This window comes from Strix aluco, chromosome 21, assembly GCF_031877795.1.
Source record: "Strix aluco isolate bStrAlu1 chromosome 21, bStrAlu1.hap1, whole genome shotgun sequence".
Classification (NCBI taxonomy): domain Eukaryota; kingdom Metazoa; phylum Chordata; class Aves; order Strigiformes; family Strigidae; genus Strix; species Strix aluco.
Window position 1 is genome coordinate 10,500,951 of NC_133951.1, and position 13,483 is coordinate 10,514,433.

Below are 13,483 nucleotides of genomic sequence, written 5' to 3' on the forward strand. Positions count from 1 at the left end.
TGCTTATACTTCCATCTACAAGGAGAGTTGGCAGTTATAGTTGTACTACCAGATTTTTTTTAACTAGCTCATATATTCAGTCTTATTTAAAAAAAAGAAAAGAACAGTGATTAAAAAGAGCAGCTCAGTTTCTTATAGCCGGTGTCTTGAATCTTGCAAGTGTACAGCAAGAAATTATCAATTTAGAATAGATATGAATTCAGTGATTTATGTCTGATATCATATGCTTGTTTTCAGGATAGAGATTGTGCTTTGTCTCCTGATGAACTGAAAGATTTGTTCAAAGTCTTCCCTTATATGCCATGGGGACCTGATGTTAACAACACTGTTTGTACAAATGAAAGGGGATGGATTACATACCAAGGGTTTCTCTCTCAGTGGACGTAAGTGTGATACGTAACATTTTACTAGTTGAGAACTTTGGGTATGATAATGTGTTTGTAGATTCTTCTTAAAAACCTAGTAGAAAGAGTGGAAGTTTAATAATTGAAATTGACCTAAGCAGTCACCTTTTTGTAGCCACCCTGTGGCCTAATCTTCAGACAGTCGTTATCACCTGTTCAGGATTTGGCCAGTATTTAGTGCTAACTCTGAAGAAGTGTCTCTTCAAACTGTGGAAATCACCCTGAAACTTGTCAAAATACTTATTTCTGTGGTTCTCTTTAGAGATGGTAGGAATAATGATGTTTGATAATGAGTATTTTTTTTCCTAATGAAAATACAGAAAATTAGGAAAACATTTGCTGAGTGTAGGTTGATTGGCCTTAACAAGTACTGCCTTCATAGTGTTTTGCTGCCTATTAAGACTGGTAAAGTTGCCACCATTTACCTTCAGTGTGCTCTGTCCTTCAGTACTATATAGTGCCAGGAATACTTCTATCATATCAATCTGGAGATAGGAAAAAATTGTTTCAGTACTGTAAGAATCGGTATCACAGATGCTAACAATTTAGAAAATTCTTTTTGTCCCTTCTGCTAGACTAACCACGTACTTAGATGTACAGCGTTGCCTGGAGTACCTGGGTTATTTGGGCTACTCAATACTTGCAGAACAAGAATCTCAAGCATCAGCAATTACAGGTAATAAAAAGAAAGATTTGATATAACTTAGGAATTCAAATTTAGAAATCTGCTCAAGAGTAAATTCTTTAGACAAAGGATCTGTCTTTTTTCACATATATTCTTATTTACTTTCTGCTCAAGTCAAACCTTTGATTCAATATTTTTGATTGTTTTGTGTGCATTTTAGTGTAAGTGGACAATTATTTCATGTTTTCACATACATACGTGCATGTACATCTTGTGAAAAATATTTGTGTTTTTTCAAAAGTAACAAGAGATAAAAAGATAGACCTCCAGAAAAAACAGACTCAGAGAAATGTTTTCCGATGCAATGTTGTTGGAATGAAAGGCTGTGGGAAAAGTGGAGTTCTTCAGGCTCTTCTTGGAAGAAATCTAATAGTAAGAAACCTTTTGCTTATATTCACCTAGATACGCTTTTGAGTTAAAGTTCAACAGCAAAACCAACTGATCTTAGAGCTTTGATTGTTACTGAGTTTGGAGAGTTCTATAAGGGAATATGGAATTATTGGGAAGGGGGTTATTTTTTTTTAGTTAGCATATAGACAGATGGCTATTGCATGCAATAATTGTACATATTGGATTATAGCTATGCCTTTACTTGCAAAATAAACCACAGGTTACTGTAATTTTCATTCATTAATAAATGGAGTAAAAGAGCTGTTCAAATCTAACTTAAAGGGGCAAGTTGCTGTGGTTTAACATGAACTTCTGCATTTTCAGAGACAGAGGCAGATACGGGCAGAACACAAATCTTACTATGCCATTAATACAGTCTATGTATACGGACAGGAAAAATACTTGCTGGTAAGGTTGCCTCATTATTGTTTGCCTATGACTGGTTAATCTTAGAATTCAGTGAATTATTCAGAGCCTTCTGCAAACAAATTTCAGTTTTATTTGTGCCTTCTTCATAACTGCAAATTCCCCCCGCCCTTTTCCGGCTCAAATAACTTCTGGTTTTATATATTGCTAATACTTTAAACTGAACCTGTTCAGGACCTGTTATTTTTGAAACCTTGACCTAAATGGTACAGAACCCAGTCCATTATGCTGCAGGGCATCAAATTATAACATATGATTAATTAGTAGCAAGCAATCTACCTATTCAGTAAAGAAGAATCTGTCATGTAGGGCGATTAGGATGGCTAAAGTTAATCTTCAGTGGGTGAAATAGTTTATTTAAAGCTCATTCCGTTCTGTGTTTTCCTTTATGATAATATGATACCTTTCTTTGTTTTTCAAGATCTAGTCCTGTGGTTTTCCTCTGTAGGATGAATGCCAGTTTCTGTGGGAATCTAAGACTTTGTGTTAAAGTAAATGTAATTTTTTTTATGCTGAGGTTGTGATTGCCTGCAGATGTGATGTTAACAGCTCACATATGCTGTTTGTATGGTAAATTCCTACTTTTTCTTTTTCATTAATTCTGCCTGTTGTCAGTCCATTAGTTTTAAGGATACATTAAAATGAGTCATAAAAATTATGAGAAAAAGTAAGTTATAAAATTCCTTTAACTGTATAATGACAAAGCTTTTCTTCCTCTCGGACCATCTTTTTTTCCAGCTACATGATGTCAGTGACTCTGAATTTTTAACTGATGCTGAAACCATATGCGATGCTGTCTGCCTGGTATATGATGTCAGTAACCCTAAGTCCTTTGAGTACTGTGCCAGGATTTTTAAGGTTTGTATAGTTCATATATACAAACCTTTACATTTATATATCTTTTCACTGACAAAATATTCAGTGTCAGTTACTGGTCCTATACACAATTCTAGTGTTTAAAAGACATTTTATTTACAAGTCCTGGTTATATATGGCTGATTCATTAAAAATGCAGTTTTGTTATTCATACAAAGCTAATGTCTACTTGTCTATATAAAATGTTCTGCTTCTATCTGAAGCAGACTTCAGTGCAATGAATATATCTTAATGCTGTGGCAAACAGTTCAACTCAGGCTGTTCCAGGTTGAATGTATCATATACTGTTCCTTTCACTTTTTTCTTTAAATTTGCAGCAGCACTTCATGGATAGCAGAATACCATGCTTAGTGGTAGCTGCAAAGTCTGACTTGCATGAAGTTAGACAGGAATATAGTATTTCTCCTGCCGAGTTCTGCAAAAAACACAAAATGCCTCCACCTCAAGCCTTTACTTGTAATACGGTTGATGTACCGAGTAAGGATATCTTTGTTAAACTGACAACTATGGCAATGTATCCGTAAGTACTTGAACTGTTACATTTTTCATACTGCATGGGTCATGCACAACACCACTGCATGTCATTGTTAGCCACAAGGATGGAACTGCCTCACTGAGAATTAGCAACAGAGAGACATAAGTGACCTGAGCAGAATCTTCACATTATTTCAAACTGAGAAAGTTGCTTTGTATCCAACATTTAAACCAGTGTCAGCTATTGTTGCTAAGGTATTTTTTAAAGAATACACTACCTCATCCAGCTCCTGATGCAAATTCCAATGAATATGTAGGGTTCTGTTCTGTCCTTACTGTGGATACATAATTCAATATGTCAATATTCATATCTTGGTATTTTTGAGACACTTGACAGTTGGTTACAAGTTACGACACTCTTTAGTAAACAACAGTTCCCCCGAGGCACTGCTTGAAGTTTTTTATTTTCAGGATGTTTATTCTATGTGCTTCAGTTCATTAATCTAATAGATCTTACATTATTTAATAGAATTTCTATATAAACACCTTTTGGGCTTCAGATAGAAGATACTTAAGCTCATGTTGTTCTTCACTATACATCTCACTGTTGCTAAGCTCACTTTGCATCTCTTTTTGGTGGGTAGAGCTTTTAATATGGTGTTGAACTATGTAAATATTACAGCAGATGGAGTCTAGTATGACAGCTGACATTTGCTTTAAATTAAATAGAACTAATGTCACTTTCACCCAAAATAATAGGGGTTGTTTTTAATGTTTGAATTTATTGAATTAGATTTATAAAGCTTTTGTTTCGTTTTTGTTCTCTTGCATTTATTTTGTAGCGCTGGAATACTGGGAAACCACTAAAGTGTAGCACTGACCAAATGTCTTGTCATATTGATATTCTTGCTTCTCCCTTAGTTTCCAAGCATGTGTGTTTGTTAGGGTGGGAAAGGTAGAGGTAACTGTCACTTTGTAAAGTGTGCATTCAAAGTGGTAGAAAATGTGGCTTACTTTCCTTTGAAAAAGGGGTGTTATCTATTGCTGTGCAGACATACTCAGAAGCCTTTAGATGCTTTCCTTACAAACTTAAATAAATTCAGCAAACGTTTTCATTCATGTTTGTGCTTTGCTATTACGATATGCGTATGGTGGTAATGCCAAAATGCCCAAGACGTAGAACATCTAACCTTAAATTCTGCACAGCTGTAGTTGTACCCTTGCTTCCCCAGTGTATTTTTTTTTTCTCCTCTCCTTACTCATTCAAATGTACCTTTTATTCCTAAATCTTTCTCGGTTGTGGCACAGTCCTAATGTGCACCTGATTTTATGAGCAAGATTTCAACTCCTGTCCTTCTGTGTGTTTTCGCAGCCATGCCCGGTTACGCTGTATGTGCGCCTGCAACAGGTGTACATTTTGCATCTGTCAGAACTTCCTCAACTCAGACTTGCTGCAATCTGTAAAGAACAAACTCTTCACTGCAGTTCTTAACAGGTCCTTAACTTTATTTACTAGGTACCAGGTGTGCTTTTAAAATAAAGTTTTTCTGAAAAAGCAATTGGTAACCTTATACTGCAGATTTTTCACTCCATATCCACTAAATAGGCAGATACTTACTTTACTAATTGTCATGAAATTGTCAAGCTTTGTTTAACTTGAAGGTACTTTTGGTCTTTTGAGCTTAGTCCAGTGATTTCTTTGAAACATTACCAATTTGGTAGTTGATTCAGGCACTTAGTGATTGCAAAAATGCTGTGGAGAAATGAGGACTGTTTTTAGGGAACTGGTAATGGACATTAAGTAGCGTCTATAAATCTGTGTAACGTGTCTCACTTGAGACATTATAGGTTTGTTTAGTATTGATTAGAGGTAGTGCCTCTTAGATATCAGTTACACAAATATATTCATAAAGGCACAGCTTGACTCTAGCAGCATCGTGTAACATATTACATGTTTATATTTGCTAGTTGTTTGATATTTGGGAATTCATAGAATTTCTCTGTGTGTGTGTGTTATGCTTGGTTTGCACAAAGAGTGCGTATTTTGTGTAAAAAACCTAGAGCTTTTAACATCCAATTCCTCTCTGAAGAAAACACAACATGTAAGAAGTGGTAAATGGTTAAACATTTGCAAACACTTTGGAAAAAGCAATTGGTAAAGAGAGATAACTGGTTTTCAGCATTGAAAACAGTGCTGTACCTTGTCTTGTGTATACTGCAGGCAGTTTTTGACACACGTGATTTACTAACACCTCAGCACTTGTCATCTCACCCCAGCAAATGGGAGTTCAAACCGAACAATTTTGGTAGTGTAGTGGTTCCATCCTTTATAACCTTCTTGGAGGTGTATATGATAAATGTGATTCTTGGAGGCAACTATGATAAATGTGTTTATTTGAAGGCCATGGTTAGAATATCCTGACATGCTGCTGGTCCACATACGTTACTACTTTTTACTGTTTTCAGATGTAGCGGTTCCAAATAAGAGCAGCTGTTTCCTTTAAATGCAAGTTATACACACAGGAGGCCTATTGATACACCCACCTACAGTATTGAGCATCTTTGTGAAATACCACTTTAATCTAAAATAAAAGTGTTAACCACAGAGTGAGAGTTCAGGGAAGGGTGAAAAACTCATTAGCTTAGGAAGAGACTGTGGGTATGAGTGAGACTGTTCATGCTGTATCTGTTCTACAGCAGTCATCCCTTAGACAAAAATCCCTTGAAACAGCAATCTCTTTGCATATTGTCACTCTAAAACTTCATTGAGCAGTCACTACTAGAAAATCTCAACCCTTTGTTACTGAGGCTGAAATCACCTCTATAATGCATCCTCATTTTTTTGGAATGTTTTTGGGTTGCTACATTAGCTGTCATGGCTTGTTTCTCTCTTGTATGGGCCTGTGATTTTTTTGAGTATACATTAGACATTGCACTTTGTTCATCTGAAATACTGTCAAGGACTCAAGGTATTGAAATCTTCTCATGAGAAGTCTTGGGTTGCTCTCATTCCACAACTTGTCGCTAGACAGTGTGGAATAAGCATAGGAATCTACTACTGCCTAAAAAAAAGTCTGTAATTCAAGGTAAGGAGAATTCCTCATAGACTTTTCCGCTGACCCTACAGAAAGGAAAAATTATTTGCTAGAATCTCTTTGTCTGTAGTCATTCAGTTAGTCACTAGGGTTTTGTTGCAGGTTTCCAGCATGCTCGCATCATCTTACCAACTCTCTTCCTAGTTAGCTCTTCAAGGCTGTTTCCTTACTGAACACATTGCCACATATTATGCACCATTCAGTACATGGACTGCTGTATAACTGCATATATAGTAGAGCTGAGATACCTGTAAACGAGAGGAAATAGCTCCTAATTGTAGACTTAGAAGGGTAGAGATGGCTTTCTTGTTTAAAAATGTTAGCTCCTTAGATGCGTTTTTAATGATTTGTGATTGGATTAGAGAAAGCGTTTGAATCAAGAAGGATTTTCTAATGTAGTTAGTTTATATAACTTTTCTTATTTTGCCTTTACAAGTTTTACCATTGGGTCAGGTAGTTGGGCAAAAGTTAATTAACTGATGGGTAAAGGAGGTTTCTCAAGAGTGCTTATTCTCTTGATCCCTTCCTGTTCTGTAGCTTTAGACAGTGGAAGTAGGTAAACTGAAATTTTTCAGATTGGACCCTTCCTGTATTATTTGTTGCTAAGTAATGCCTAAACACTGTTACCAAGGCAAACTATAATACCACATTTGAATATTCCCACCTTAGTAATTAAAGGAAGAACATTGCCTCTATGCAACTGAAAAACCTGTTCATGCCCACCTTGAGTTTCTCTTCTACGGACAAACTTCAGAGACTCTCCTGAGGGTTTGTAGGCTATCAGGAAGGCAAGTTCAACAAATGTGGAAGTTCAGTTTGGAGATGTTTATCGTGCAGGAATGGGATTGTTGGTTTGAACTACCCAGAATCACACTTTGTTGGTTCTTTGAGGAAGAAGGCACTGCATTCAAAGCACTATAAATGCATGTATGAGACTCATTACTATCCTGTAGTATTTTTATATTTTTAATTTGTTCTTTCCTTTAGGTGTTCATTTGTATTTGTCTGGCTGGCACTTAATCTCTTTTTACTACATTGTTTTACCTCTTTTTAAAAGCAAGGTTTCTGCTTATGTCATTCTAACCCCTTCTTTAATGATGGGCTTGGCTTTTTGGCTTTTTTTTTTTAACTCCAGAGCATCAATTTTAAGTGTGCTTTTCTGCTTTCTTGGTTTTAAATCATTCACTTGTTGCCTTTTGCTTGTACAGTAGTGGCATTTTTCTGTCAGCTCAGTTCATTTCAAAATAAAATAATTCTAATGCATGAAAATTGTGTTGTTCAGTGAGGGAGACTTCTCAGAGCATGTTTTTCTTCCTTCTAAGTTTTTAAATATTGTGGAATAGAAGTGAAGTTCTACTTGCATATAAAACATGGTTGCTTTAGGAATTATTTCTAAGATTTTTTTTTTTCTGTGAAAACCTTCCTTCCATAAAATTAAAATTAAGACAATAGTTTCATTTTCCTGTAATAATGGGAAAGTTTTAAGAGTATAACCCAGGATTTATTTTTCAGTATGTGCAGCGTACACAGATTATTTTTCAAAACTATAGTATATTGCCATTGAATCTAATTGCTGAAATCTATCCCTATAGTTAAGTGTCCCCCAAATTAGGACAGTATTATGATATTTTACTTATCTATTTTCCTCCTTCTCTGACTATTTAATGCGCCATACTGAGTAGAAATTTGCAAAGCTGCCGATTTCTTTCCAAATAGAATATATTGAATTGGCATTTTACATTCTTTTTAGATCTTACAGATAAGCTTTTCATTTTAGATGACTAATGCATGGGGGAAAATTCTAACTGCTGGAGTTGTTTTGCATCCTAGGAAAGTATGTGCCTGAAGGGAAGCTGCAGCAGCTTGCGCATGTTTACGTGATGTTTTTGGAATTCAGTGGCTTATATTTTATTGTTAGAACCTATTTTCTGTCAGAGCAGGCTGCTGCCGCTTGCTGGCTGCATTAACTTGCTTATAATTTTGGTGTGAGTAGCCATGTGACTCGCCTGTTGGCCTCACCACTCTGCTTTTAAAATGCTTTTGTAGTTAATGCAGGAATGTTTTTGAACTCTTATAGTTAAGGTTAAACCTTCCCAAACTTGGGATTCTTTTGCTGCTGACATGGGGAAAAGTGTCAGTATTGGCCCATAACTCAGCAATTTTCTGTGTGTAACCATGACAAGCATGCTCAGTTAACCTCTTGATAAGTGCATGTTCCAAACTTCTTGTGAGTTGTTAAAGCCTCCTAAAAGAAAGAGTGTACAGATTTCAAAGATCTTATTCAACAAGTCACAAGTTACTTAACTCACCATTAAGGGTAGGTTGAATAAAAATCTGTCTTTTTTTCCCAAAACGTGCATTAAAATCTGAATTTGATGCCAAAGGCAAGATTTCTAGACTTTCTTATATATGTGGAACTAATTGTATGATTAAATAAACACTTCAATCCATTTGGGAAATCTGAAAGCTAGTTTTTATTACTAATAAGCAAGAGTTTCAAATACAGCTTCATTTTTGGAGTCCTAACTACTACTGTGTGTGTATATGTGCACATCCATATATATGTTTTACCCTCGGAGAGAATAGTTCTTTGAATTCAGAGTTACTCTCTGACTAGCAAAGCAGTAATAATTTCTACCACTGGTGAAAATTAGTTTCATTAACACAACCACACTGAAATAAAATTTGAACATTATCTATTGAAGAGATAGAAATTCTCAGTATGTATTGGGAAATGTTTTTCTGCATCGTAGCCACTTTATGTCAAAGAACCTGTGCTGGAAACAAACATTGATCCTTTTTTATTAGTTCAGACAGATTTTTTTTCCTTTAATGACAGCTAAATTAGGGATCAAAGTTGGAAAAATTGAATTTATGACAGCATAAAGAATGTTTAAGGAGGAAAAATTGGAATTTTTTTCAAAGATGTAAAGCAATTAGGCATCCATAGTGTTCTGAATTTCAGTAAGTATTTTTGGACTTTGGATTTTTTGGCTGCAATGTTCAGAGGGCCCTAATCATTTCTTATTGAAGTCAGTACGTTTCCTTGAGGTTATAAGATAAATCCCTGCCTTGATTTAGTTCCTTTATTTAAATGAAAGAGTCTGTTACTGTTAGGCTTAGAAAAGGGATCAGAATCAATTTACTCTCCCTTTAGACATGAAAAGAGGATTTTATCATGACTGAGAATATATGAATTGTTTTTAAAAGGATGAAGCATGCTCAGCAAGTTACTTGCATACCATTAAATATGGACATGTGCAAAAGTCAAAACAAGGCAAATTATAGCTAGGAATCAGAAAATCTAGATGTGAGAGTGCTTTATGAGGCAATGCAAAAGCATTAATTTGCAATTTAAACAGTGATTTGCACATTTAAAGGAATGGTTTTTAAATTATACAAATAGTTGGGCATTTGAATTAACCAAATTAAACTTGAGAGTTGTTAGTTATACAAATACTCCCCCAGCGGAGCTTGTCACATAATCTATTAAAATCATGTCACATACAAAGGATTTCTTTTACATACGCAGATAAGTTTTGTAATTTACAGATCTGAAGACAAGGAAGGGTTTATAGTCTTTTATTAAAAAAACCCACCACATGTAGTGATAAAATACAGTCTTTAATTGAATTACCAGCAGTAATGAGATCTTGTCAGTTTTAGGGCTGATGTGTTGGAGTCATTCCAGTGCGTTTAGCACAGGTACTCTAGCTGGTGTGTATGGTGCAGGAGTGTTGCAGTATCCTGTGGACATGTGAAAGCTGAGGCTTTGGGGATGGAGTGGGAAGAGAGTCAGTTTCTTAAGCAGTTTTCTTTGTCCTTAAAGCAATGGCATTTAGCTACCTAAAATCATATATTTTCCTTAGTTCATCAAAAGTACAAACTCCATTTTTTTTGTGTTTTTCCCCAAGCACTAAGTTTTTAACAACTGCACAAGAATCAGGGGCTAGATGGCTAAAAATTATAAATTCTCTGGGCTTTGTTATTTAAGCATATTTGAGATGCTGTTGTTGAGCCATGCTATGAACTGCAAACTGTGCATGTGTGTAAAAAGGTTAAGACCCTACATAGATGAGTTGGGGGCCATGCTGTTAGCAGACGAGGAGAGCAGTATTATGCAGCAGGTGCACGCCGTCAACTTTGTAGAAGATTCCATCTTCATGGAGTCATCTCTTGGTCCACGTTTACTTGACGACAGGTAACGACAGCCAAACGAAGGTCATTGCCTTTCCCTTTCTTCCCCTCAGCAAACCACTTGACAGTTTGCAGAGAGTTTGTCAAAACTAGCTGTAGAAGAACTAAGGCTTGCAGGAATTAATGAATTTGATCTGTTCCATAACCCAGCAAGATATTCTTAAATAAGATTAGGATTTTTTAGAGACCAGCTGTGTTTTGCTGTTTGTGCACCAGAGAGCCTGTTCTTCAGCATGTGGTATGACAGTACACTGATTATCTATGCAGCTTATGTTGCTCCTGCAAATGTCTACTAAAGGATGTCCTAAACTGGTTTTGTGTATTCTCACAGCAAGTAACAGTTCCTGCTTTATTAAACAGCTTGTATGCTGTAGCTCTGCAGTTCACACTATATGAACTCTTTTGGGCACCGTGTATGCTTAAGGATCTCTGTATGCTCCTTGTATTTAATACTCTTGCAGCTTTTACTGAGTAACCCATGATGTTTAATACAGGCTAAAATACTTAGGCTAGTGAAGTTCTGTTGTAAGTTCTATCTTAAAAGCAAACAAATAAACAAACCCTTTAATATTGTTTAGGAACTTCTTGTGCTTTGAATTATGGCATTTATGATAACTGGTTTTAAATGGTAGCTCCTGCTTTATGGTAAGCTGTCATACTTGAGACTACTTTTGAGGATGGCTAGCCGTGTTTAACTGAGCATGCTCACAGACTTCTTGCAGTATTTGGGAGAGTTGGGTCATTGGCTGTCTCTACTGTCATGCAAGATGTGGCTTTTTATGTCATACATTCACTTCATACTGTTGTTACATCTTGTCTTTTTCTGTTGATGCCATTGTCACTGCTTGATTCACTAGCACTTTCTCTTAGCTTTCAGCTTGGTATTGGATGGTTGTTTCTATTGCTGTTCTTGTGAATGTACTGGGAAGAAAGGGATTTACAAATGGTCCTTCTTTTGATTCTAGCTTTTGGAAAAATATTACTCGCTACTTGTCAGTAAACTTTTTTTTGGAAAGAAGTATAAGTAGATGCTCAACAGGACTGGAAAGTTTTTCATGGAAAAAACAGAAATCAACATTTTAAAAAAGCATTTTGCTGGACAGAGTTGTTCTCGCTATGGGTTATTAATTATTTGCTAGCTATTTTTGTTTTCCTTTTCTGAATGCTTGCTGGTACTCTCAAAGAAGACACGCTGCCCTCCCCACATTCATGACTAATGATCTGCTCCTGCATTTCTCTCTGGCTGTGTGAGCTGTCTGACTTTAGTGAGATCTACTAATGTGATCAGGGCTGCAGATCAAATCCTAAGCTTTTAAGAAAAGTACAATGACTGTGTAAGTACTTGTAAGGCTGAATTGTAAGCTGCTTGCCTGTGACAAGTGTAGTGATGAATTTCCAAAAGCAGAGTAGTTTAGCACAAGTTGTCTGATATTCCTGTCATGGAATTAACCTGGTTTTGTATGTGTGTTAAATTTTAGGCATGTGACACAAGCGGACCTCAAGAGCTCTACATTTTGGCTCCGAGCAAGTTTTGGTGCTACTGTCTTTGCAGTTTTGGGTTTTGCTATGTACAAAGCATTATTAAAGCAACGATGATCTGAGAAGAAACACATCTGGCCCTACCAAATAAAAAAAACCCCCACTTTTATGTACATTCTGAATGCTTTAAATTCTGCTAGAAATATTTATATATGCAGAGTTACTTTATTAATATTTGTAATTCATGCATAAGATTATTTTAAATTATAGCTCTAACTACAGTATTGCAAAATGCGTGGAAAAAAGAATTGCATCTGAACAGCCAGCTAAAATGGCTTAACTTGTGAGGCCAAAAGGGAATTTGTTGTAAATAACCTGTACATATTAAAGCAGTAAGACATTGCTTCCCAAAAAGCTATTCAAAATAATGTTCTTAGATGTTTCACCATGGTGACATACTGGTGTATAGTTGAAATTAATTTTCGGTAGCATAGGTTCAACTCAAGAATCATACTTCCTCAAGGATTGCTTATTTATTTCACATTCATCTGAAGTGACTTCATCTTTTTGGACTATAAGCTGTACCAGGCGAATTTGTGATTTTCATTCTTATCTATTCTTTTTAACTGATGAACAAATTTCCCCACTAACTGTATTTCAAGAAAAAGTCACTGTTGCTGTCCTGGCCTATGATTTTGTATGTTACATGACCAGTGACATATTTAGCAGTCTGATTTTTTTCTTTTAAAAGGAAAAACGTAAACTTCAAAAACTGCCAGATCATATGCTGTGTGTAATTCGTGTTTTTCATTTTCCACTATGTTGTGTTTTATAACCCTTATGAATCAGATGAGCAAATTTGTATATTATAAATGTTTATAATTCAAAAAATGTTGTTTAATTTCTCACATCTGTCAATCATACCTGTTGAAACCTGTGTATAAGATAAAACTAAAATAGTACACAGTGCCTATTCTACGGTAGTATATTAGTTGCATGGATCACAGTGCATTCTGTAACTGGCTAAAATTACCTATAGACACAGCTTTTTTAATGATCAAGTAAATCAAACATTAATTCTTCATGACAAACCTATTTTTCCATTGCTGGCCTTTTCAGGTATTTCAATAAAATGACTGTGTACTGTGTTTGTGTTTATCTTTTTTTATTTTCTTTCCCCCCCCCCTTCTTCTGCCCCAAAAGGTGGTCCTTATAAAACCTTGTTCTTTATCCAAGAGAATACTGTCAGTGCCTTCAGTTGTTGGAACTTAAATGTCTTGGTTATATAGTTTCTTTGATTTGTCTTATGACTGTGCTGCCTCCATTAGAGGTTTATTCTGATTTTTATCAGAAGACAAAAGTGACTTCTGTGATATTTTAAAATAGAAACACAAATGCATAGTTAACCATGAACCCTGTGTTTATTGTCAAGGACAAAATAAAGCAAAAGAAAGTAA

The 13,483-nt window shown here is 35.7% G+C and overlaps 1 protein-coding gene across 6 annotated transcripts in view; it reads left to right on the top strand.

Moving 5' to 3' along the window:
- RHOT1 (ras homolog family member T1) overlaps positions 1 to 13,174 on the top strand; it is a 28,994-nt gene extending 15,820 nt beyond the window's left edge. For 3 of the 6 annotated variants that reach the window (XM_074847610.1, XM_074847607.1, XM_074847613.1), the window contains 9 exons: positions 238 to 383; positions 980 to 1,080; positions 1,331 to 1,461; positions 1,804 to 1,887; positions 2,644 to 2,763; positions 3,099 to 3,301; positions 4,628 to 4,750; positions 10,408 to 10,551; positions 12,026 to 13,174. In XM_074847610.1, coding sequence (XP_074703711.1) covers positions 238 to 383; positions 980 to 1,080; positions 1,331 to 1,461; positions 1,804 to 1,887; positions 2,644 to 2,763; positions 3,099 to 3,301; positions 4,628 to 4,750; positions 10,408 to 10,551; positions 12,026 to 12,143 — 1,170 coding nt within the window. In that variant the 3' untranslated portion in view covers positions 12,144 to 13,174. The remainder of the gene's footprint in view (positions 1 to 237; positions 384 to 979; positions 1,081 to 1,330; positions 1,462 to 1,803; positions 1,888 to 2,643; positions 2,764 to 3,098; positions 3,302 to 4,627; positions 4,751 to 10,407; positions 10,552 to 12,025) is intronic. The other 3 variants (XM_074847609.1, XM_074847611.1, XM_074847612.1) reach the window with 3 other exon arrangements.
- The last annotated feature ends 309 nt before the right edge of the window (positions 13,175 to 13,483 follow it).